The following is a 27,416-nucleotide window of genomic DNA, read 5'->3' on the forward strand; positions in this document are numbered from 1 at the left end:
CCAATGTACATCCACCACTAGGATATACATCAATGTATCTATCCCCACCCCGCTTTGGATTTTAGTCTCCAATCCATTCCTCACCACATCCCCTAGCGGGATAGAGATTTGGAATACCCATATGGGGAGCGAGTGCTACTGCTTTCCCAAACCCTACTCCACCAATTTATTTGAGCGGGGTTACAACAAACACACTATAAAACTTACCCTGATTATGGAAATAATCACATTAAAAATAAATAACACTATAATTGAATTGGTTTATTATATTGTATTAATATTCTAATAAAAACAATCATTATATAACAGTAAAAATTTCCAGGTATCATCAATTCTTGTTTAAAATTTGTATTGAATGCTTGAAAGACATTTTAAGTGAGTGAGATTTGTTAATTATGTACTCACTCAACACAATTCACAAGTATATTATATTCAGAAATTGCATAAAACTTAAATTCAAAAATATAAATATTGATATTTAATTTCTAAATCCTGGACGTTTACCTGATATTGAATGCCTTCGACAAGAGGGATGAATTTTATTTTATTTTTTTAACCTCTTTAATATAATAAAATGTCCAATTTAATGAACCATTTGGAGGCAGAATTGCTTCAGGTACGTTGAAGGGGAAACTAAAAACTGTCGAACCGATGGAGAAATTCAAGGGAAATAAATACTTCATCTATTGAGCTATTGATTAGCTACATTTGAAATGGTGGAATTGCTATTCATATGAACAGCACTCATTCAAAAAGCAGGCCGTTCACACATCTGCTTAATTGGAAGTCAACTACACATGCATCTACTTTCTATATACAGTAAAAATTGCAGATGATAGATGAAGTTTGTATCAGAGTTAAAACACTATCTCTATCTAAAACCAAAAGGGAAACAGGGTATACCACAAATGTCATTCCTTGTTTTCCTCCAGAACTGGAGGAAGACTGCGCTCCCGATTGTTACCTCCATTGTGAGGTTTTCTGAAATATTTACCGAGGAAATCATCAGCAAGGTCGGGATACTTTCCTCTGATGAAATTGTCCAGGCACTTGCGATACGAGAAGTCATTGCTGCTGCCATCACTAGACACAACATAGAAGCATCTAGTATCCTGAAATCTGATGTGCTTGTTAACCTGTCATAGAAAAGGCCCCATTTAAAAAAATCCCATAGTAAAGTTTCATTTCATGTATAAATAAATAATATGGAAAGTGCTAAGTTACTCACCCAGTAACCTTACTGAGAGGTACCACATGGAAATACCCAGTAAGGTTACTGGGTGGGTGGATACTGTAGTATTGCTCACATAATATAACATACTGTCCATTGTCCAAACCATAATTTGTGAGTACCATATGGCTCAGGAAAGGGCCCAAAGCTTTGAAAATTTAAAGTTTTGGCTTTTGATAAAAAAAAACAACGTTAAGAAACTCACAGGAAAAGCTTGAGATGGTTACAAACTTTATCACATATAAAATATGCTAAAAGCTCGAGATGAGTACAAACTTATCACATATTATATATCCTAAAAGCTTGAGATGAGTATACAAACTTGTTACATATAATGTATCATAAAATGGTCAACCAAAATAGAACAAAATTTAGAAAAAAAATCCAGTTGGCATGAGAAGTTAGTCAAACATACCGTGATATGATCAATACCAGCACCCATTTTGATTGCTTTCTCTGGATGGTAATTTAAGACATTATCAACAATAAACATTTTATCATCAGCTGACAATTGATCCCCATCCTTGTACCTTCAAAGAATTGAACCAATTATAGATTAGATGAGGGCACTGGAGACTGAAAGAAGAATATTTAGGCAATATAAAATCTAGGCAGAACTTGGGATGAAAAGAAATAGCATCATGGAGCACCCTAGTCAGGGGAAGGATGGACGAGGAAAAAAGCCAAAGTGACCACTTATTACCTGACTAGCAACTTCAAATAACAAGAGTGGTGTTCATCAGATTAATATTAAGTTCGTCTGCAATTGTAACTATGTGTTGTCTTACTGCCAAAGCTAAGCTACATTACCACCAAAAGGCAGCTTCCTATAAAGAATGTACCTTGGCAATGGCCCAGATTAATATCCTAAACTTTGATTAATAGTGTTACAAGCATATACTACTATTAAGAGAAGAGCAGAAAAAGGAAAAGGTGTAAAGAGCTTAAAGAACCTACCCAGATTGATGCATTATTCTTCTGATTGACTGCATAATTGGCTCAACATCAGAGAGAATAGCTTGCTCCTCAGATGTGAACATGTCTAACCGTTGTCTGGTTACAGTATACTGCCCAGCGACAGTAGAATCACTGGGTGCAGGAGACCTGGGAGGGCGATTATTCTTCTTACCTTTCCAGATGCCCCTAGGTTGCCCCCACTGATTCTTTTCACTTTCCTTGTCATCTCTAGCATTTGGCAGATCCCAACCAGATGAACTTGCTGGCTGACTTGAGTCATTGGCCAAGCCCCAACCTAGTGAAACTTCAGATGACTTCTGCTGATCCCATGAACTGTCATTGTCACCTCTGCCATCTGGCCCCAAGGAACTGTCATTGCCACCTTTGGAACCTTGCCCCCACGAACTGTCATTGTCACCTCTGGCATCTGGCCCCAAGGAACTGTCATCGCCACCTTTGGCATCTTGCCCCCATGAACTGTCATTGCCACCTTTGGCGTCTTGCCCCCACGAACTGTCATTGCCACCTTTGGCACCTAGCCCCCACGAACTGTCATTGCCACCTTTGGCACCTTGCCCCGACAAACTGTCATTGCCAGCTTTGCTACCTTGCCTCCACGAACTGTCATTGCCACCTTTGGCACCTCCACCCCATGAACTGTTACTGCCACCTTCGGCACCTTGGCCCCATGACCTGTCATTGCCACCTTTGACAGATGATGGCCCCCAGGAACTGTCGCTGCCACCTTTGGCACCTTCCCCCCAAGAAGTGTCATTGCCATCGTCACTGCTACCTTTAGCACCCCAGGAACTATCATTTCCAACATTGGCATCTGCACACCAAACTGATGATGACTTTGCCACAGAAGACCCAACATTTTCAAACTTATCTTTAGCCTTTGCCTCCCAAGCAGACGTGGTATCCCAACCAGGTGATGGTTCACTTGTCTTTCCCCGAGTAAATTTGTCACCTATAGCCTTTCTTCCCCAAGAAGTGGTGGTATCCACATTCTTCTTTCCCCAAGATGCAGAAGCATCCTTCCAGTTGCTGGACTTCGTAGAATCCTCCTGAATTTTTGCGAAGCCAACTTCTTCTGCACCCCAACCTGACCATGGTTCTGATGCAGAAGTCTCTATTCTTTCAACTTTATCTTCAGCTCTCTTATCCTCTGAATCCCAATTGCTGGACTTGGAAGCTTCCTTGTACATACTTGAAGTAGGGCCATCTCTTCCTTCATCCTTATTCCAACTAGACCAAGAATCTGATTTAGCTAATTTNTGCGAATTTTGTAAGCCAAGGATCGTCCACTGGCATGGTTTTCGCATACGCCCTCATAGTTTTCCTTCATAATATAGCCTACCTCATTCCCATTCATGTTAGAGTAGGTTCCCTAGAGCCAATCAAATATTGTGTTATTAACTCTTTGTAAATCACGTTTATTTATCAATAAAAGACATTTTCTTCCATATCATGTAATTCATATTTGTATGTCTTGATATATGTCCTTAGGATGGTAGAACCGTGATAAGGGTATCGAGTGTTTTAAATCTCAATAGTGAGAGAACCCTATGATCACATATGGTGCCCATTCTAGAAATGTATGTAGCCCGAGTATTATTTTGACCAAGGGCATAGATAGTACGACAAGGCTATCATAGTGTTGAACAACCCCATCGAAAGGTAGTGACTGATCTCACTTGTCAATGGTGTTTGGTGACAACCTAGTGCAACAAATGGGGTGCTTTCTATATGCAAGTTCACTGGACAGGCCCACTAGAAGATTCCACATAGATGATAACCCCAGTATCTATGGAATAAATCCTCCAACGGATGATGGTGCATGTGATCCTTAGACTTGAGGTCACTGGAGCGCCTTGTGCACCAACTGGTGTAGTTTGACACTAGCCCAACGTAGTTCTATTCAGGACTATCATAATGGTAGTGGTAGGCTGCATCGAAAAGTGTATCAAAACTATGGTGCATTGACAAAGGATTCATCACTCTCGGGTACGGGAGAAATTATCTCACTGTGCAATTCGGTGAATGGCAACCTGGTGACCAATATAATTCCTCATATTAGCGAAATGGTCACAATTTTGATATTTATAGTGACAAATTATTTTGTTGCGAGAAGCCTAAATTCTTATAGTGGGGGGCACCAATAAAGAACCAGAGGAGCAGCACAAAAGAACCTCCAAGCACCAGCATTTGAATCACATGTTACTGTTACTTGTATACAAATGCCTTAAACAAAGTATCCAGACAATTTTGCATCAAGGTACATGGGGTCTCCTTATATATTGTTTTTTAAACTTGTACATCCATTGCCAATAGGTAATTGTTAGAAAGCTAAATTAGGAGTGAACCAGACTAAGGGATCTAATTCGTATTTTCTTACAGTTTCGATTAGGAATATCTTCCACTTGCGTTGAAGATGACTGTGCAGACAACTGAGGAATTTGAAAGGGAGAGTTGTCAACACCTGGTTATTGGATAATCCTTGGCAAGCTTGACCAAATGTATATCCCAACACAATACCAATCAGGATTGCTGCAATACTTTCTCTCTCTAGCTAGTGTACTCGTAAAATAACATTAAAACTCACTAAAAATATATAAGAAAATATACAAGTAGAGGAGTATAAAATAATGGGCCCATATCTAATTTTTTCTTTATATACAAATCTTTACATAATATAATACAGTCACAAAGCAACAACTCGATAGTGTTGCCAAACCCTTCCGCCTCTTGACGTTCCAAGCAACCGCATCTCACCCACCACCTGCAAAAACATTGAAAACAACGGGATGAACACTAATTGCTCAGTAAGTAAACCCACTATACTACTTTTCTCTCTCCGTTGCTTATATTTTGAATTTCTTTCCTTACATCACACTTCTCTAATCTTCACTGTTCTTTCTTTGTTCTTTCTCTGTTTCTAATTTCTCACTACTCATGATAGTAGGCATGGTATCATGCATAGGTATGATGCAAATGCACAATGCATAGGATGTGCATTTTATTTTCTGTTTTTCTATTTTTCTTATTCTGTTTTTTGTTTCTTTTCTCTGTATTTCTTTCTATGCTTCTTTTCTTTCTATTCTTTATTTCTTTCTATTTTTTCTTTCTTTCTATTCTTTTCTTTCTTTCTATTCTTTCTTTCTTTCTATTCTTTCTTTTCTTTTCTTTTCTTTCTTTTCTTTTCTTTTCTTTCTTTCTATTCCTTTCTTTCTTGCCAATCGGACTCGGTTGAGGCATGGATTTGGAGCCTTGGCCGTGTGAGTGTATTCTCTAATTTTGGGTACAGTCCTCATCCACATGCACTTCTAACGGATTGTACAATTCTTCTTTCTAATTCTGAGATCGCTCACTAAAGGCGGCGTGCGGCGTGTTACGGGGCTATGTCACTCATGGGTTCCCCATCACAACAACCTTCTCTTCTTTTATCTTTTTACACTTCTTTAAATAAAATTTCATATTTGAACTTCTTTAATATTTCTCTTTTCTTTCTCTTTATTCTTTGTTCTTTAATGCTCTTATGAGTATGTATGTATGTAGATGGGCTCATGCTTATTATTCTTTCTAAATTCACATGTTTGGATGCAATAATGCAATATGGAGTGTAACCATCTAAAAACTCATAACAAATAATCATACTCACACATGCATTTCTCTTTGACATTTCATCAAGCAATTTATATGCACACATCAACTCTAATTTGGCTACACTTCTACCTCTTTTCTAAGCCACCAAAATTTGGAATCAAACTCACTACAATCAACGTCAAACTTGTCCAAGATTTACACTTCATAAATTCTACTCCAATTCTTCCATAATTCTCCCAAACTCTCATCAACCATCAAGTATACAAACACTACTTCTCATGGATAAATTCTAACCATTGTTCAATATTCATTCCATCAACAATTCCTCATATATAAGCATATACATGCATAAAAGAAATTCTCTACACAATATTACTCCAATCATAACTAGAGTTGGATTTACTTACCTTAGATGTGACCAATCCAACACTTTAGTAGTCTTCCTTGATCCAACTCTCTTTCTCTTAAATCCTATGAACACAAATCATAAGAATTCAACACTTTTAAAAATTAAATCTCACATCTTAGTGCAAGGATCTTACCTAAGGATACTTGGGATTGAAATTCCACTAAAAACAAACTAAGATCTATGAATTTCCTTGAAAAATGAGTGAAGAAATTTGAGAGAACTTGGGTGGAAGGTGGCGTGAATGGATGAGAAGAAATGGCAAGGGTTTCATTCTTCAACTCTTGATATAACAAAATATTAGCTATAGTTCCCCATTTTACCCTTGCACATTCTATGAAATTCCATCTATGTCCCTTAGTCAATTACCATAATGCCCTCATTTTTATCAACTTCTCCATGTTATTCTACTTCTTTTCACTTCCCACTTTTTCAACTAATTAGGAGTGAAAAGACCATTTTACCCCTAATGAAATTTTAAGGCATTTTCTTCACACTTGTTCAAGATAACTTTAACAAAATTCAACTAAGGGTATTAGGGCATAAATAAAGCTACGTACCTTGATGTGAGCGTTACAACTGCTACTGCGTTCCCAACTTGTGTGTACTTGAAATGAAAAATAACCCTGAATGTTTAGGACTAAAAACTAGACCTTTTTCTGTAATTCTAAGGCTGGGGAATTCTGCAAGTTTTAAAATGTCCAATTAGGGAGACAAAGTCTTAAAATGACAACACCATACCATAGCATTTATACGCCCTCTAATAAAGTTTTGCAAAATATATATTTAAGATAATGAAACTCCAATATAAAAGCTATTCAAAGGAAAATCTGAAATACTAGTTCAAAGTCACTTGCCTCTCTTTAATAGACCCAAAAATTCAATAGCAATCTGGGAATCCTTATAATCTTGCATTTTCACAGATTGTGAGTAATCGATCTTGTAAAGGATGAAGTACACTCTGGAACAAATAATTATGGGGACGTATATTGAAATTGGGTTATTCAGTAGAACATGATATCTTATACCTTTTTATCTTGAACAACAAAGACACCTGGTAGGTCCCTTAAGTTTGCACCCTAAAAACAAATAATAGGCAGAGTTGATCAATGATAAGAAATATCCAAAAGAGGTGTAAAACCAATAAAATGGTGTAATGTCATTAGGTAAAGCAATGAAACCTTTTTTTTTTTTTTTGGAATATAGCAGACTTTTCATAATCATCTTCATTCAACTTCAACGACCGAAGATCATACGTCATGGTGCATTTTAAGGAGTAGAAAGACTGACCACATCTACAAAGATGCAAAAGCTGATCAACTTAATACTATTCATTAGTTGGATATTTTATAAGATTTACATTTCCAAGAGCAATATAAATTCTATTAAGCTTACAGTTTCACTTTAGTCTGATATATTTTTGAAACTATGTGCAAGCTATTGTCTCATACTCCCTCTCATCATTTGTAACCTAAGATGAGAATGAAATTTTCAAAATTGACATCAAACAACACAAAACACTAAAGCTTTTTGAAAAATTTAATATAAAAAATATATTTTTGGGAGCAACACTTATTGGTGGGGATCTTATTGCATCGTCAAGACAAGTGGCCTTTTTTAATTGACAAGGTTGGTTCTTGATATATGCAATAGTGACTTCCTAGATGAATGAAAAATATTGGTAATTTTTTGCAAACACTAATCACATATCGGTTAAAAGACACATACCTCAAACTTAGTTGGAATAAGACCGGCCCTTGGATAAGACCTCATAAGTTAACAATGGATATTGTGGTAATTTTTGATAAAAGAAGAAAAGCCGATAAGATCATATAGCTCATGGTGTCATGTTCAAACAAAATTAAAGAATACACTTGCCTTAAACAAGAAAACCTGCATCCAAAATTGTGCTAAACCATAAGAACCTGCTACCATCACCCCTAAACGAGTTTGATAGTCCATGGAAACAAGACATCCGATATCATATCTAATAAAAAATCCACCACCAAACTTTAAAATATCTATGACATTCTCCATTAGAACATATCTTGGCTTCTAAAACTCAATAATGTCCATGAACACTACTAGCTAATGATTTTTTATGCCTTCCAAGGTAGCTTTTGAGTTTCTGAAACGATTGAAACCAGTAACTCCTTGACATGGAAGCCCCCCACATATAAAATCAATCAACATCGTCCTACATAGACATTCAACAAAATGAACGTTATGAAAATAATAATAATAATAATAATAATAATAATAATAATAATAATAATAATAAAAGAGATCCACTAACAAGTAGACAATCATAGAAAATATATGATAAGGAACTCACAGGAAGTAGCAATATCTTTGACTTAAACCCTTTTGTAACATAATCTTTCAGTTTCTCCTCGCAGTTACTAATGCAAATGTAAAGTGACACAAATTTGTTGTACAAGAAATAAGAAAAAAATGAAAGGAGAAAATGCAATGACAATTACATAAAGGAGTACGTCAAGTCCTTAATAGGCTCCCAAGTGTCCTCACTAGGACCGTATCCCTTCCAACGCAATTGAAATTCATATATGATAAATAAAAGATTGTTATTAAGTTTACCAAGATGACAAAATGCAGAATACCGAGATAAAAAGCAACCTCAGAGCAACGAAAAAATATTGGTTAACCCTATACATTTCTCAAAAACATAAGTTCTCAACCAAACTATATTAATTTGGAATTTAGGAATAACAAGACAAGAGTGTTATATCCATGTCAATATGTAGCCAAATAAGTCCAATATGCTTGTATGTTTGTTCCCTTGTTCATTTTTTATTGGGAACCATTGCCTAGTGATATAGTTAAAACTCTAGGCAGACAAATGTAAAATGCATTGAGGTAAGACCGAATCAAAATCAAACTCCCAAGACCAGCTTAGGCAGGAATACAAGGCAATGAATAAGGAAACAAGAGATGAGTAACTATGGGCAATCGATAGATGTCAAATTTTAGTTCTCTACCTCCATTACATTTATAGAACTATTGATTAGACAAAATTAAAATAAAGCAATGCCATAAATTTGCCAAACAATGAAGGAAACACCACAACTATCCAAACTAGAAAACAAACATTTCAAAGGAAAAAGTGAATAAAAGATGAAGAAAAATTTGATCAGTGATGACATGTGCCATATAAAGAGCTTTACAACAAAGACAATAGAACAAATATGACATGTGGCCAATCTTTTCCAAATGAAATATAGAATACCTTAAAATACACTCTAGGTTTCTTCACTTTGTTAGAATCACCATAACAAACAGCTAATAACCTCTCCACTTCAAATTTCTCACAAAAAACAGTGGAGGCTTTATCGTTTTCTTCTTCTTCTTTGCTAACTGAGTTCAAACTCTACTCTAACCCTTTATCTAAATTAAAAATGAGAATTGTTGGCACAACTTTTCCCATTCCTTCAATAAAGACAAAAAAATCTTCCATTGCCTCATTATATTCCTCACATGTTTATCCAAAAAATGATGAGATATCAAACTTAATTGAACAAATCTTCAACATGTGAACAATTAAGAGTACTAATTTAAAAGGACACTATACCTGTGTCTCGGGATGATTGTATTTCAAACTTTTACATGCATCGATATTTATGTCAATAGCCCACCTCTACATTAAACACAACAAGGAATCAACATGCTTCCAATTAGTTAAAAAGTAATATCTTCGATATTGACATAATGCAAATCCTTTCACTAATAGTTAATGGAAATATCATCAGATTTCAATTATTTACCTACAATTATTAGTTTTACTCCAGATAATGATGCACACAATGCACAGACTAATAGACATGCATCACAGCCACCATACAAGTCCAGCAAACGCATCTCAAAATTCCCAGGGGTGTTGTTTGAACCACTCTCACTTGAAATAGTCGATATATCACTATCTCTTTTATCAATTTCTAAGTTAATAAAGCAAATAGCATCAATTAATTGAACAAAAAATGAAAAAATCCAGATTGTAGGGGCAAAATAAATTTCCTATGATTATGTTTGTAACAGTCAAGTATGGCAATGCATATTTTATATCATAATACAAGTCACAGGGAGGAATATTTTCTTCCTTTGCCTTTAAGTTCATTTGCATTGTCAATTGAACTAGTTATGAACCTTTATGTTGATATGAATGCAACAATTGAACTAGAAAATGGAGAGAATAATTAAAGGAAGAACAATGAAATACTCTTACATTTGGGGCAACTTGAACAATGTTTACTTTAGACACAATACAATTTAGTGGACTGTCATCTTTAACATCTTAGAGAAATACACTTCTTTTGTCAATAATATTTGCATGGTCCTTGATGACCTAAAAATGACCAAAAATTGCAAGCTCAATACACCAAAATAGATCATAAAGATATGGGCGAAAAAATATGGAATAATCAGAATAATCTTAATGTGTCCTCAACTCTATAAAACCATTGAGCCGTAAAGTATGGCTCTCCATCAATACCTTCAAAAAACTTAATGATTCTAGCAATATCATGAAGCTTCCCATCCTTAGCCTAAAAATTAAGTGATTATCAATACATGAATTGGGAAACACTTTCAATGAAAGGAAGATAAAGAATAAGAAGTTACCTTGATATAAGCATTATCACCAAGAATGTACTCACTGCTGGATTCATGCACATTGAACATGAAAATGGTGTATAAATGATGAATAAAGTGATGGACAAAAGGTAGAACACAAACAATGAAAAAATTAACAAGTTAATGTAAGAAACTAACAGAAAATTACCAACTCCTTTGCTATTAAATACTTGGATCTTGATTCTTGGAGCCTAGATTCTTCAAATGAGATTGAAGAAACACAAATGTAATCCACACAAGCCAAGGAAGAGAGAGCCGAATGAGTGAGAGAGAAAGTGAGAGCATGTAATGCTTTTTTGTACTTGAAAAAGGTATAAAACTTGTTTTATATACCATGGGCACAATGTGTAATTTTAAAATTGTTTTGGGAAGTCCTCAAACAATTTTAAAATAACTTGATAAATAAAAAGCATCATCAAGTCCTTGGTTTTATGGTTAATTCATAATTATTCCACAAATTTTAATTCCATTAAATATTTTAACCCTTTAGAATAAAGCCAATGCACTTTTGTCCCTATTATTGAATCTAATTCAATAATAATATTTAAATTTTCTTATTACCCTTGGTTGGTGCTAACTGTCCATGGATAATCATTTCTCACCAATACATTAACTCGAATGTAACTGTTTACGTCCGAACATCATTAATTCGATTAATGATATGTATTACTCTCTCTCTCCCTAAGCTTCGTTTAAGTGTGACCATTTTGGTTCAATGTCGTTGACCCAATATCAAATTTTGATATGTTTCGTTATAACTCCTTATGATCAAAACTGCCACCAATTATGATAGACGTCTAGCAATGTTCTATAACCCCTAAACCACAATGAAGAATAAACTTCATTAATGAACCTTTTAACCGGTCGTACATACCATGTAGTAAAATCCATCCGTCGTCCAATCTTGATCAAGAATAGGTTCATCGTATGTCAAAACCCTTTATTTAATCTTTATCTGAATTGTCAATCAATACATTGGAACACGCTGCCATGAAACACCTTTCATTCGACTTTATTATATACCATGGCCGAGGATTTTCTTTTTCCAATGTTTATTGACATTCGTCTAAGAACTCAAAACTATTTCAAGTCAATGGATCACTTATTGACTATCACTTTTCTTCGTACATAAACAACACATGACCAAACCGGCTTCTTGTACATAACATGATTCTTCTCATGGTTATAAACTATATGAACCATATGCATCTGCAACAAATCCAATTGTGATATCTTAGGTCTAAGGATCAATGATATACTAGTACGATCCTACAATGTATCATTGACTACATTTTAAATGTCCATGTGATTCATCGTAATCGGTCATGTTCGATAAGTAGTTCACTAACCGCTCATTCACGCTAATGCCCTAGTGATACAACTTTCGTAATCACCCACACTAATGTCATCACATGACATTCAATGGAGATATTTAGCATGCATACTATGCAATGTTATTGCCCAATTAACATTATGAACATGGGGAACTCTTCGATGATATGATCTTTTAAAGATTCAGATCATCCGGACATTCCACATGTATTATAAACAAAGTATAATTTTGAAGCACTAAGAGAAACATGTGAAATAAAGAAGAATTCTTATAATATTAATAATATAAATAATACATCATTTTAAAATATACAAGGTAATATGCCCCCAAAAGCAACAACATGATTGGTTCCTAGGGCATATGCTAACAAAACTCCCACTAGCACTAGAGCCAATCGATATGGCATCTCATATCTCTCTTCTCAAGATAACAATTGAGCTGCTTTTGTGTCATTGAGTCAGTGGGTTAGCTGTGTTCTCTACTGAAGGTGTCTTCTGCACCAAAATTTCTCCAGCTCTAACATATTCAGCGAAAATATTATCTCAAAATGTGATATTTTCGCTGAATATGCTTCAACTTTTGGTATGCCATTGGCTCCTTTACTTGTGCAATAGCACCATTATTATCGCAGTATAGATTTATTAGATAAGCCATACTCGAAACCACACTAATTTTGGTTACAAACTTGCACATCCAGACAGCCTCATTTGCTGCTTCTGAATCAGCTATATATTCAGCTTTTGTAGTGGAATAGGCAATTGTTGGCTATTTGGAACTCTTCCAACTGACTGTTCCTCCATTACATATGAAAATGGATCCAGACGTAGATTTTCTATTGTCCACATCTAATTGAAAATCAGAATTTGAGTATCCCTCGATGTTCAACTTTGAACCCTTATATCTCAGTATTAGACCCTGAGTTCTTCTTAAGTACTTAAAGATCGTTTTCACAGTTGACTAGTGTTTCTCCCTTGGATTGGACTGATATCTGCTCGTAACACTTAGGCTATCTCAGACCTTGTACATAGTATGGCGTACATGAAACTATCTACGAGTGAAGCATGGGGTATCCCATGCATTAGTTGGCGCTTTTGATCAGTCTTGAGACTCATATCTTTTGAAAGATGAATTTTATGACTGCAAGACAAAAAGTCCATTTTGGAGTTTTGCATGATGAAACGTTTTAACATCTTCTCTATGTATGTTCTTTAGGATAAACCTATTAATCCTTTCGTTCTATCTCTATAGATTCTCATTCTTAGAATATAGGTCTCTTCTCCTATGTCTTTAAGGGAGAAAGTTTTGGATAACCTTATTTTAACCTTAGTCATCATCCCAATGAATTTCCCATCAACAGTATGTAATCTACATACAATATGAGAAATATTATGGAATGATCCTTTACCCATTTATATAAAGAGGGTTCATCCAAATTCTTTATAAAACCAAATGATTTGATTGTTTCATAAATCAGATGTTCCAGCTCCTGGAAGTTTACTTCAATACATATGTGGATATGTGCAACTTGCACACTTTATGTTTTTCGGCAATGAACACAAAACCTATAGGCTCATACTACATGTATATATTTTCCTCAGCGAATCCAATTAGGAACACGGTCTTGACATCCATTTGCCAGATTTCATGATCATAGTATGCTGCTATGGCTAGCATGATTTTGATTGATTTAAGCATTACTATTGGTGAAAAGGTTTCTTCATAGTCCAACCCTTGTTTTTTAGTATAACCATGTGCAACCAGTCTAGCTTCATAGGTCTCCACCTTTCCATCCTTGCCAATCTTCCTCTTAAAGATCCATTTGCATCTAATCGGAACAATTCCTTTTAGAGGATAAACAAGTGTCCAAACTTGATTAGCATGCATGAATTCTATTTTAGAATTCATCGTTTCTAGCCATCTTCCAGAATCGATATCCAATATTGATTATCCAATATTGATTCTTCATAAGTTCTAGGATCATCTCCATGATCAACCTCTCAAACCAAGAATGATTCAAAATCCTCTTGATGAAGAAATTAATTTGTGTCTCTCTGAAGGTCGAGATACTTTAAAGGATCTGCAAGTGATAATCAGTGGATTATATTGTTTTTCTTGTTTATTTGGTAGGATTGTCGGATGTTTCCCTTTGAATTTAGGCTTGAATTGCTGCTTAATTCGTTTATTTCATGTTACCCGCTGAAGGAGCATAGTCAATAGAGAAAGCAACTACACAAGTAAGAAACAAGTAAACAAGGCAAGTGAAGAAACAGATGAAGGCCTATGAAGAAGCAACTTCAAACCTGAGCATGGTCCGTAATCGCCTTCTGTAAGAGAGGGATCAATTCATGCCTCCTCTCTTCCTCCCAGCTAGCCTTCATGGTCGACTCATGGAGGGCAACATAAAGGCATCTAGAGATGCTCCAGAAGCTCATCAATTGTTTGCTCATTGACATCAACAACCAGTCTCTCTCTGTCTCCCTTCGCATTCACCATCGATCGGGCATTCATAGGAGTCTCCTTTTTAGCCTCTTTTGGGCTCAACCACCCCGCAACAGGGACGGGGCAATTGCCCAGTGTATGGGTGGCCATCCTCTTCCTACTTCGGCAGGAAGGTGATGTGTGACTTCACAAACATGCATATGTAACAAGTGCACTAGTCGCAAAAAGTAATAAAGTGATAATCAGTGTATCGTTCCCACGAGGATAGTGTTACTAAGTACCGATTTCTTTAGTTTAAGTCCTAATTAAAGCAACAATAAATTGGATTGATGGAAAATTAACAAACTAAATAAAAATTAAAAAATTATAAATGAATGATAATGAAATGAAAGCAAAACCCAACAACTTACCTAATTAAACAATGCTAAAAAAATGCTAGGGTGTTGATTTCACCTAGATACGCTAACCCAGATCATAGAATCTATTACCCAAGTTCTAATTCCTTGATTGAAAATCGAATTCCCTAAGTTGTAAAACATACCTTCTTAGGCTATATTTTCGTACTTATCCCTATTAAGCTTCCGCACCCAACAAAATGAAGATTAATAGTTCAAAGTCTTTTAAGCTCTATAAAATTCTATCTAGATTTCATCGATCGTGTTTATCTATCTCTAGTTTTCAATCAATCTATGGTATTTATCCCAAGAGGCACAATCACAAATCACTTCCTAGTCTCATTGTGAATAACATACATTTGAATGGTGATCAAGCATCCAAAAGTCATTAAGCAAAGAGATAAACACTCAATCATGAAATTAAAACTCAAAGTAAATCAATTCATAAAAATTTGAATCATTGTATCAAGGTTACATCAAACCCTAGCTAAACAACTCAGTTCATACTCAAAAACAAAATAAAATAACAAAAACAAACTAAATCAAGTTTCATCATTGAAAAACAAGCAAAAGATGGAGAAATCTTCTTTAATTTGAAGCCCAAATCTTCAATAATCTTCTCCTTTCATGAGCTGCCTCCCAAATGACGAACCAAGACCCTTTTCCATTCCTTTTCATGCTAATTTATACCTCTCTCACTTAAGGATGAAGCCCTAGCAAGCCAAAACGTGTTGTTTTATTTTTTACATCTGACGCAGTCTCGACGTGGCGAATGTTTTTCCTTGCCACGGCGAGAATCTTTCGGGCCAAATTGGAGCATGATATATTCCGAATATGGAAAAGTGTTAAACATATAAATTTTATATCCCTTTCAATTATCTTTCTACTAGTTCAAGAATAAACTCAATCTGAAGTCTACAGCTCAAGTTATGGCAAAAATACTGAAGCACGTCCAAAGACGTTTTCTTCAGTTCTCAACATACTGTTTACGACTTCAAGCCAAGTTTTCACCCTTGTCCAGTTAGAATTAGGAAAAACCCAAAGCATGAAAGTTGTAGCTTTGCTTCTTAGCTTTCCAAAGCTTCTAAATTCAGGCCATTCCGAGTTCTCAACCTCAAGTTATACAATTCACGCTCAAAACTGTCATTTATACTCAAAATCATCGTTAAGGCCTGCAAAGATAAATTAATAGAATTAGGTAGCAATTATGGCCCAAATTGTATGAAAAGTATCCTAAATCCTATCAAAATTCAATGCAAAATCATAGGGAAAAATAGGATTATCAAATACCCCCCAAACTTAAGATTTGCTCGTCCTCGAGCAAAAAGGAATAAAAATCAAAACAAAAAGAAAGATAAATACCTAGATTGAATCACAATGCAAGTCTCAAAAATTTTTGGAACACTATTACAAAAAAATGCTCAACACTCCAAGAAGTCATAAATTGAATTGACTATCTTTCTCTATTGGTCACTTGAGTAGGTAATTCCCACTTTAGTCCACCTTCCGACTTCCCAGATTATTTTATGTAGAAATGTAAAGTTTATCAAATGGTGGCAGACTCCATAAGCCTAAGTATAGAAGTACTCTCCACTAATGTAGACTAGGCATCGCTAAGGATCAAAAGGCCTTTGCAAGCTTGTAATGTTAGACTCGGGTAGTGGGCTCCAAGGAAAAGGATAGGATAAACAAAGTAAGAGAACTCGGTTTTCCTCATGCAAACACTAAGAGCTACATCAATCTCCACTTTCTTTCTCAACCACCAATCAAAGTGTCAACCATTTTACAACCCTCAAACTTATGCATTTCTTATTCTTGATTTTGAATTGAATTAAAGAAATATTTTTTTTTTTTTTTTGCAATAACAAATATTTACAACACCATTGAGGTCTATTGCCCTTTCTTCCTACCCTTTTTGCAACCCCCAAACTTAAAATTTTGGTTTGTCACTTATTCACACACCTCTCAAAGCTCTTTTGTGTCATACATTAGGTCCATAATTCTCCTAAATGGTATGATAAAGTGTTTAGGGTATACCGATTGGACAACTTTTGGTTTGCAAGAAAAATAAGGGAATGATAATCTCATAAGGCTCAAATGGGTGACTAGGAAAAGATTCATTCATGGGTCAGCTGGAAAGGCTCAAATGTTCCTAAAAATGCCTAAATCATTTCTTCAACAATGTCTAATCCTAGAATTTTGCCTCAAGCACTTCTTAACTAGGTTCTAGAGTCCACCAACGTTATCAAGACTTTACCTAACCACATAAAATGTTTCTAAGCATGCCGAAGGAATGAAAATGGTGGTTGAACCACCCAACAAACCTCTAGAAAAGACCAATTTAATCAACCAACATAAACTTGAAGCAATGCTTAGCATTTTCCATAAATAATATCCCAACAATCCTAGTCTCATCATAGACTTATGCAATTCATCTAGGCAACAACAACACAAAACACACTAAACAAATAACAATCAAAGAACTTAAAACAAAAAGAAACACAATTTCGAGCTAAAACACACAAACAAACTAAACACAAAAATTTTCAAAATTTTCCTAACCCCAAACTTAAAATGACATTGTCCTCAATGTCACACAATAAAGAACAAGGAATAGAGAAAAGAGAAGGGTTAAGAAATACTTCCCTAATTAATCCGCGAAGTGTGTTCTCTATGTCAATGCCTAAAATCCATTCATTATCTTCATTCTCATAAGAATCTGTCAAAAAAAGAAAACTCATGGTGCACCAGTTTGCTAAAACACATTACAGATTAGTAAGGGAAATATCAAACCTCATCAAACTAAAATCAAAGTTCTAAAATTGAAAATAAACTTCAACAAAAACAAAATAAACTGAAAAACACTTGGGTTGCCTCCCAAGAAGCGCTTTATTTAAAGTCGAAAACTTGACTTTCCCATGGTCCTTCATCAATCCGGATCTTTGTGGGGTGCTTCACTTCCCATTGCCACCTCTTGGTCTTTCCTTTGGAATTTTGGGTATTCTCATAAGCATCTTTTTGAACTTCAAATTCGTATATGCGTACTTGAGATGAGATGGTGATTGGTTGAGTCCAATGTTTGGAGTCTCTTCCAACACCAATTTTAACTTGTGCACATTTACACCAAATTCCTTAAATTGTTCCTTGTGAGGTGAGTTGCTTGGTTGAAATTCCCTTAAGTATCTTGCACACCTTTTTGCTTTGAGATTTTCCCCTTCATTAGTCTTGTCTTCATGTTCTTCCAACTTTTCTTCATTGTGAGGTTGCTCCAACACTATACCTCTCCTCAATGTTATGACATTTAATTGTTCTTTAGGATTTGAGGCCGTTGCGCTTGGCAAAGAACCTTGAGATCTCTCTGTCAATTGTTCAACCAATTGCCCCACTTGAACCTTTAAATTTCAAATAGACACTCCTTGATTTCTGAAGTTTAAGTGTGTCTCATTCATAAATCTTGTGGTTTCTTGCATGAATTTCTTGAACATATCCTCCAATTTCGACATTCTTTGCTCACATGGTTGATGATTCACTATTGGTTGATGGTTTGGCATTGTCCTTTGATTTGATTGATTGCTTCAAGACAAATTTGGGTGATTCCCCTAACCAAGATTGTAAGCGTTGGAGAAGGAGTCATTTTACAGCCTTTGTGAACTAACCATGTAATTCACTTGCGTGGTTGTTGAGAAGAATAACTGGTTTCCATCTTGGCATTTCACACTCCCATGGTTTCTTGCATAAAATTCACAAGTTATAAAAGGTTGAGTGAATAGGATTTACATTCATACCTCCCAATTGGCTTTGAAGTGATGCAATTTGTGCAGATAATGTGGCGAACACATCGACTTCATGTAGACCCATTGTTCTCTTCAAACATTGCTCTCTCATTAGGTCTTTAGTAGTTATTGTTGGCCATCACCTCAAGCAATTCATAAGCATCTTCTGGGGTCTTGTTATTTAAGACTCCACATGCTGCCACATCTACCATAGTTTGAATATTTGGTAGCAACCCATTGTAAAATGTTTGGACTTGTATCCAAAACGGTAGACCATGGTGTGGACATTTCCTTAACAACTTCGTGTACCTCTCCCAAGCTTCATAGAGTGATTCATCGTTGCCTTGCATGAAAGAGATAATGTCATTTCTCATTTTTGCTGTCTTCTCTGGTGGGAAGTATTTTACAAGAAACTTCTGAGCTAATCTGTCCCATGTAGTGATTGTCCCAGCTGGGTGTGACATGAGCCAACCTTTTGCCTTATCTCTCAGTGAAAATGAGAACAATCTCAGCCTAATTGCATCATCGCTCATTCCATTAACCTTGAATGTGTCACATATCTCTAGAAAGATAGCGATATGCAAAATTGGATCCTCATATGAATTTCCACCAAATTGGACTGACTGTTGGATAATCTGAATTATTGTCGGCTTAATCTCAAAGTTCACTGCAATAGGTGGCCTTGTAATACCATAATTACATATCAAGGTTACATCAAACCCTAGCTAAACAACTCAGTTCATACTTAAAAACAAAATAAAATAACAAAAACAAACTAAATCAAGGTTCATCATTGAAAAAAGAGCAAAAGATGGAGAAATCTTCTCTAATTTGAATCCCTAATCTTCAATAATCTTCTTCTTTCATGAGCTGCCTCCCAAATGATGAACCAAGACCCTTTTCCCATTACTTTTCATGCTAATTTATACCTCTCTCACTTAAGGATGAAGCCCTAGCAAGCCAAAACGCGTTATTTTATTTTTCACATTTAACACAGTTTCGCCGCGGCGAATATTTTTCCTTGCTGCGGCGAGAATCTTTCAAGCCAAATTGGAGCATGATATATATTCTGAATCTAGAACAGTATTAAACATATGAATTTTAGCCCTTTCAATTATCTTTCTACTAGTTCAAGTAAGCCTAATCTGAGGTCTACAGATCAAGTTATGGCAAAAATACTGAAGCACATCCAAAGACGTTTTTCTTCAGTTCCTAATATACTGCTCACGACTTCAAGCCACGTTTTCACCCTTGTCCAGTTAGAATTAGAAAAACCCAAAATAGGAAAGTTGTAGCTTTGCTTCTTAGCTTTCCAAATCTTCTAAATTCAGGTCATTTCGAGTTTCCAACCTCAAGTTACGCAATTTATACTCAAAATTGTCATTTATACTCAAAATCATCGTTTAGGCTTGCCAAGAAAAATTAATAGAATTAGGTAGCAATTATGGCCCAAATTGTATGAGAAGTATCCTAAATTCTATCAAATTTCAATGCAAAATCATAGGGAAAAATAGGATTATCAGAAGGAGAGGAAGATGAAGCCCCCTTATGACTGCGGCATCATTGCCTATACCTCCTGAGGGTCCAAGAGACCTATGATTAGAAGGCTAACTAATGCAGGAACCTCCTCGCCTCTAGCTTGCATTTGAAGGGCCGACACCATCGTCGCAGTGGAGGCCATGGCGAAATGGATGTCGGGTTTTAATCATATAAAGTGTGGAATAATAAGCAAAAAAATTATTTGAAACCCATTTAATCCCGAATCATAGATTGATATTAATAACCCATTCAAAACAAATATACATAAAAGATTAAAGAATCTTTATAATCAAAACTTTGATTGGAGGCTCCACCGATTTTAATTGAAGGAAAGTTGTTTCCACTTCAAGAGGAAAAGTGAACTCACGGTAATCCACATAAAGACAACAAAATCCACACAATCAATTTGCTAGTTTGAGAGTGAAGATTCAAAGAAGAAAAAGGGAAGAAAAATTCCTCTCTACAACTGTTAGCTTTGGAGGCAAGAATGAGCTTATTGGGAAATAAGGGTTAATGCCCCTTTTAATAGGCAAATCCTAACCCTAATATTCCCTTGGCATATGCCAAGGAATATTCCCTTTAATTTCTCCTCATATCCATTATTTATAAATAAATAATTAGACTTTACTTAGTGCCCAAGAAAAAGTCATTTTGCTATTTTATTATTATTGCTTTAATCCTACAATAATAATTCACTATTTAAAATGCGTATACACAAATATATATTAATTTAAATAATGATTGTTTATTCTTTTAATATATATACACCAATATATATATTTGAACAAATAAGTAACCTTAGAAATTAAAATCCAATATTAAAATCAGACATAGGCAATAACCTTCCAAGTGACAGACAACCTTCAAAAAATTTAATTGCACCTTAAGAATTATCAAAATACCCTTCATCCCAAAAATGAGGAAAATGCCCTTACTCCAAATCTTCATTGATTTGTCTTTCAAGTGTGTGACCCATAGTCTTCTTATTGTATCAGCAATGGGTAATATCGTAATTGATACTCAATCAATTGTCCCATTACACACGAACCCAAATTGGCCTCTAACCAGGCATCAAGGCCACCTGATAGATTCAAATTCAGTGTATCAACTACTTGTCAACAGTATGGTTATTATGTAATCAAATCCTTCCATCATCTATTATCTTATCAAGGTTTGAAGTACAGAAATAACGTCAACTTCAAGTATGCTACCTTGATATGTTCATATTTGTTATTTCAAACTAATGACTTAATTGAACTTTAGCACCAACTCAATTCCACTGTGGCCACAATTTTGTGGTGTTTGTCACTTACTAAATTACTCAACGAGATAAATTCTCCTATAATCAAGAGTGATGAATCCTATATCGATTCACCATAGTCATAGTGTACTTCTCAATGTAGCCAGTCACTTCCGTACTGATAACCCTAAGTAAGACTACGTTAGGCCAGTGTCAAACTACACCGATATTTACACACGACACTCTAGTGATCTCAAGTCTAAGGATCACATGCACCACCATCTGTTAGAGAATATAGTGCATAAACATTAGGGTTACCATCTATATGGAATCATCTGGTTGTTATGTCCAGTGAACTTTCCAACTACAAGCACCCATGCATCAAACCAAGTTGTCATCAAATAACTTTAACATGCAAGATCTGTTGTCTTTCGATAAGGTCGTTCAACTCTATGATAGTCTTATTGTATTATATGTGCCCTTACTTCAAGATAATATTGGGGCTATGAACGATTTCTAGAGTGGCCATCTAATGTGATCATAAGGTTCTTACAATCAAGATTTAAAGCACTTGATACCTTCGTCATGTTTCTTCCATTCAAAGGACATATATTATAACATATTTGAAATATGATTTACATAATATAGTTAGACACAATACAGTCATATCGCCTTTTATTAATATCAACATGTTTTTACAATTTGATTGGCTTTAGGGCACCTACTTTAACAATGGACAAATCCAAGCCTCTGTAAATGGTACAGCCGATGCCTTAGGGACATCATTATCTTGAGAACCGATGTTTTTGTCAAGACAACCACTGCCGGTCTACATCTTTGGAATAGGGAAGAAAAAGAACAGAAAAAAAACCCTAAAGTCTACAAGCCGCTCGATAAGTTCAGAGCAGAGTAAGAATGAAGGATGGAAATCCAACCCAAAAACACCTGCATTTATAAGGAGAAAAAGCATTACAGTGTTGCTTCGATATCCCTAAAATGGTTGCAACCCCTAACGTTTTAGGAAACAGGATGGCAAATCAGTTGCATCCCATCAAATTTCGTGTCAGATAACGCTAGAAATCTGTCGAATATCTAAAAGCTAGAGGCAAACGAAAAGGCTACAATGAATGACAAGACAAGACAAGACAACATTGATGGGATTAGACCGCAAAGACTTAGTTTTCCAGGCTCATCACACCCCTAGAAAACTAGGGGGCAAATGTTGTGCGGTAAAAATCCCTAGTTCGGACTAAGCGAGGAAGTCCAGGACATGTCCTCGCATAGAGTGAGCATCAAGCCTGAAAAGAGGAAGTGTTTGGTGAAGGGTGCAAGCACTTAGACTAAGTGCGAGGGACGCAAGGTGTGACGAGATAAAAAAAGGACCCACCATAGAAAATATCTACCCACTTGGACATATAAGCTCACCATGTGTAAGCCACATACTTCGATTGAACGGCACGTAACTATGCAAGCTCCACATTCTCTTCATGAAGCCCATCCAATAGGATACTTGTAGAGGCACCCACTATTAGAGGGAATATCCATCATTAGCTACAGTGTAGGGGCATGTGAGCTTCCAACCGCCGTGTGACATCGGACAACGTGGCAAACACACTTACCATCATGACAATCCAAAGCTCTTTCTCTCTATCCCTTTATAAAAACAGTAGCAACCAGAGGAGAAAGGGCAAACCCAAGTGTGGGAAAGAGAAGGAGACACAAAAAATCACAAAAGCAACTCTCTCTAACCTTAGATTTCCTATTAAAAATCAAGCTAGAAACCTTTTTCCGACCATTGGAAAAACCCATCTCTTATATCTCGATCTCACACAAAATAAATAAGATATCAGTGGACGTAGGCCTTATTTGCTTTCCAACCAAACCACTTTAAAAATGTCCAGTTTTCTCATCGTCTCTCAAGAGGCACACCATTACCTTGGTCTATACCACATGCGATACGAGTCCCTTTCGTTGGTTCTCAAGAATCACGCACCCATCTTACTCGATTTTCTCCAAAGTCAATCAAGTACCTCTGGTTGACACGTGTCTTTGTCCCAACGCTTTAGTCGGTGCAGAATTTCGTGTCAACAAACTATAACAGAAAATTGGACTGATAATCAAGTGGAAAGTAACATTATAGTTGTAATAAAAACTATTTCAATAATAATTCACCAAGGAAATCATTAAATCTTGTCACTTCAAAATATTCTTTTAGAGAAGCTAAATAAGGGTTTTGTAGCACAAAGATCACCGTTATTTCACGAGCCCATTCACTATTATTTTAACATTTGTTTTCCAAAAGACGAAGTGTAAAACATTCAAAGAGCAAATTTCACGAGCTATCTTTTGCTTTTACGAAACTATTAGGCACGTGTCACGCGATAAATACTAACATTAGTATAATCTGATTTTTCCATTTTTAAGGCTAAAATAATTTTTTTGGCTTTTTTATATAAAATAGACTTTCACATTAATTAAAATATAAAAGTCCAATTAATGTTCGAGAAATGATTTTGAGACCCCCATTTATTTGTTCATTACCCCCGATTTAGGGTATAATTGTAGTAAAAATATTAAACAAAACAAAATAATTGAATCTCCCACTTTACCGGAAACCTCCGCCACCTTTCTCTTTTTCAAAACCCTCTAACAATATTTTAATTTAAGTACATCCATGGCTATCAAATCTTGGATATAAAATTTTATTTAAACTTTATCAATTTTATTCCAAAATTTAAATAAACAAGCAGTATACGTAGAAGCACAAAATTTATAACAATTCTTGACAGTAAGATCAAGACAATACAGTCCCAAAATCCTAGGAGGTTGAGGCTATATAAACCCTCAAATTTATAACAATTCTTGACAGTAAGGATGAGAAATGTTATATGTATCTCACACAAACATTATTTTTTTCTCAAATTTCCAATTTTTGTGATCTAGTGTTGATAAGAGCTTAAAAATACACATTTACTTAGTGGTTTGTGGTGATTTTTTGTGAGAAATTAGGCTTAATTAGCTAAAGTGGCTTAATATTTTCATAATTGTTTTTTATCAGATCACAGGTGTGTTTGAGTGTTTTTCAGGTTATTAGTGCTAAATGTTATGCTTGAATAAAGAATCATGTCGGCAACAGAATGAGTGACGAGTGGAAACAAACGGATCGAGAACTGGAGTTGAATTAAAAAAGTTATAGAGCTTTGAAGTAAAGAGGAGATTCTAGATCACACTCCAGTTTGAACACACCTCAATGTTTCGACAATAACTCGAGTTGTAGACCTTGGATTAAGACGATTCTTTGAGTGTTGGAAAGCTGACTCAAAGGGCTACATTTCATATGTTATAACATCTCCAAATTCCATTGTTATTGTGCTAAAAAATCACCATCTCTAGAGTGTTGAGGAATGATGCGAGATTTGAACTAAAAAATAGGAAGTTATTACTGTGCCGCAACACACTTTATCCAAAATCAACCAAACCATTGCACAGTCACGACAGTTAGGAACTTTTTTTCTATTTTTTATTAGGAAAATATGGTTAAGAGTCCCAAACTAAATAGAATTAAAGAAAATAAAACCCTAACCCTTGTGGGATATAAATAGAAGTCTTTTAGCATTATTTTGGGGGATTCCTTGGAGAGAAATAGAGGAGGTCAACACAAGAGAAGATCAAAGTGATATAATTTCTGGAGCTTTTGATTTGCAATATAGAGAAGTCTTCTTGTTTCTTTCTTGAACTCATGTTTCTTATTTTAATAAAAATGATTGTTTCTTTCATGTTGATTATAAACTAAATTTATTCTCTAGGGCTAAGATGTAGCCCAATCTCTTGATTATGTGTTGATTTATTTATGTTGATTTTTATTAAGATTTCTTCCTAAGTTTTATTATTATGCCTAATGTTTTTTATTCTTAAGGGCCCAAGAATTGAATGAACTAATGGACTTCGTTGAGATCAAGAGATGATACTTAGCTAGTCTATGGTAGTAAAACCATAGATTGAGCGAATGCTAGAGATAGATTACCGTGACTTGTGAGGTTTTGGTAAACTCCATAGAGCGTAATGATCTCCAATTGCTTAAATCTAATTAGAGATAATTCAGGTTAGTAATTAGGGGGTAATTTGATAATTGTTTGAGAGAAAGTTATTGGAAATTTAGGGAGTTTGACCTGTAGGAAGAGCTTAATGAAATTAGCATAAATGATCAATACAAATGAATAAGAGTTGGTGTGAAATCTATGCCCTTGGTCTAGTTATCTTACATTAAACTCAAAGTTTTATTTAGTTGTTCTCTTTTCAATTCTTTTTTTAATTTCAATTGTTATTTTTTTTTTTAATTTAGGTTTTCCTTGATACAATTTGGATTAATCAAATAGTAATAGGATAGTTTAATTTGGTAATTGATAATAGTAATTCCTTTGGTTCAATATTCGTATTCATACATTTTATTACTTAGGATTTTGTACACTTACGAAAATCACAAGTGTATGATTTAAAAATTGGAGAGGTCACTCTAGCATAATCCAGCGGTGTCCCATAACAGTAGCAAATCTTATTGAAGTGATTGCAGGGTTCTCCACAATCTTCCAATTTGAATGAATTTCCTATCGATAAACTTCTCACGCAGTAGGTTTGTCTAAGTCAGTTTTTTCGCACAAACATATATGATGATATGATGTTTTTACATTTTGGGGCCGTTTGGATCGAGGGTAAATAAGATGATGGGGTAATCTTCGTTTATTTTGCAAGATTCTTGTGTTTGGTTTGCAATAAATAAAATATTACAGTAATCTTTTATTGCAAATAGTGTTTACTGTTGGTAATGTGAGTGGTAATCTTATTACCTTGCTAAGGGGGTGTTATTAAAACATTACCGAGGTAATCTGATTTTTCTACCCATTTTGCCATTAATTAAAAACCATTTCGGACACAATTGCCCTCAAATGTCTACCAAATAACAATTACCCAGCCCCCCTACATTTGAAAAATTAGCTAAAACACCCCAGCCACAAAAAAAAGTTTAAAAGTTAACAAAATACCCCCAACCACCTAAGACCACTGCCGACCGTGACTCATCACCACCGACCACCGGTGTCAGTCGCCGTAATGGTGCATGACTAGCGGGATTTGGCCGGTCGTGAACCGATAAGGCCTTTTTCGGAACAACTAGATTTGGTGTTTCTATTGTCGTTTCATGGCCAAAGATGTAGCCGTGAAATGGCCATAGATCTAGTCGTGAAATGGCCATAGATATGGCCCTTTTTCGGCCATGGATTTGTGGTCCATGGCCATTTTCGGCTTTGCCGATAGACGATCGGCCATATACGGCCAGTTGTGCATCATTTCGTCGATTGTCGGTAGCGGTCAGAAATGGTGGTTGGCTGTCGGCAGTGGCTTGGGATGGGTGGGGGCGATTTTGCTATAAATTAAAGTTTTATATGGCTGAGGTGTTTTAGCAAAATTTCAAATGTAAGGGGTTAAAAAAATTATTCAAAAAATAATAATAATAAGTCATATTATATTAATATTTAAAAAGGAGGGCAATTTAGTAATCTATATAACGTACCCATCTATTTATCCTTCCAACCAAACATATTATTTACCAATTTATTCGAACCAACCAAACATATTTTATAAATATTTTCAGTAATCTTCAAGGTATTCTTTCTTTCCGTTAATATAATATATATTCTTGTAATAAAACATTATATGGTCTAAACGCCCTTACCCTATAGTAACCTTGTCATGAATGATCAATTTTTCTCATATGATTTTCCTGATTAGAATCGTAAGTAAAACAAAGTAGTGCTTGCTAGCTGTACCATGATAGAATGATTTTCCTGATTAGAC

At 35.3% G+C, this 27,416-nt stretch overlaps 1 protein-coding gene, 1 non-coding gene and 1 pseudogene across 2 annotated transcripts; 1 reads left to right on the forward strand and 2 right to left on the reverse strand.

Annotated features, from left to right (window-relative positions):
• Positions 1-911: 911 nt before the first annotated feature.
• Positions 912-3,513, reverse strand: LOC116115689 (DNA-directed RNA polymerase V subunit 1-like). Its single transcript, XM_031401814.1, has 3 exons — positions 2,189-3,513; positions 1,647-1,761; positions 912-1,136 (listed from the first exon to the last, which is right to left on the reverse strand). The coding sequence occupies exons 1-3, from the start codon at positions 3,511-3,513 to the stop codon at positions 912-914; spliced, it is 1,665 nt and encodes a 554-aa protein (XP_031257674.1).
• Positions 3,514-4,892: 1,379 nt separating this feature from the next.
• On the reverse strand, positions 4,893-14,558 carry LOC116115690 (annotated as a pseudogene).
• Positions 14,559-19,057: 4,499 nt separating this feature from the next.
• Positions 19,058-19,164, forward strand: LOC116115700. The gene has a single exon (XR_004125708.1). It is a non-coding gene; the product is annotated as a small nucleolar RNA R71 (small nucleolar RNA).
• The last annotated feature ends 8,252 nt before the right edge of the window (positions 19,165-27,416 follow it).

The sequence above is a fragment of the Pistacia vera genome, unplaced genomic scaffold, assembly GCF_008641045.1.
Source record: "Pistacia vera cultivar Batoury unplaced genomic scaffold, PisVer_v2 Contig751, whole genome shotgun sequence".
Lineage (NCBI taxonomy): Eukaryota > Viridiplantae > Streptophyta > Magnoliopsida > Sapindales > Anacardiaceae > Pistacia > Pistacia vera.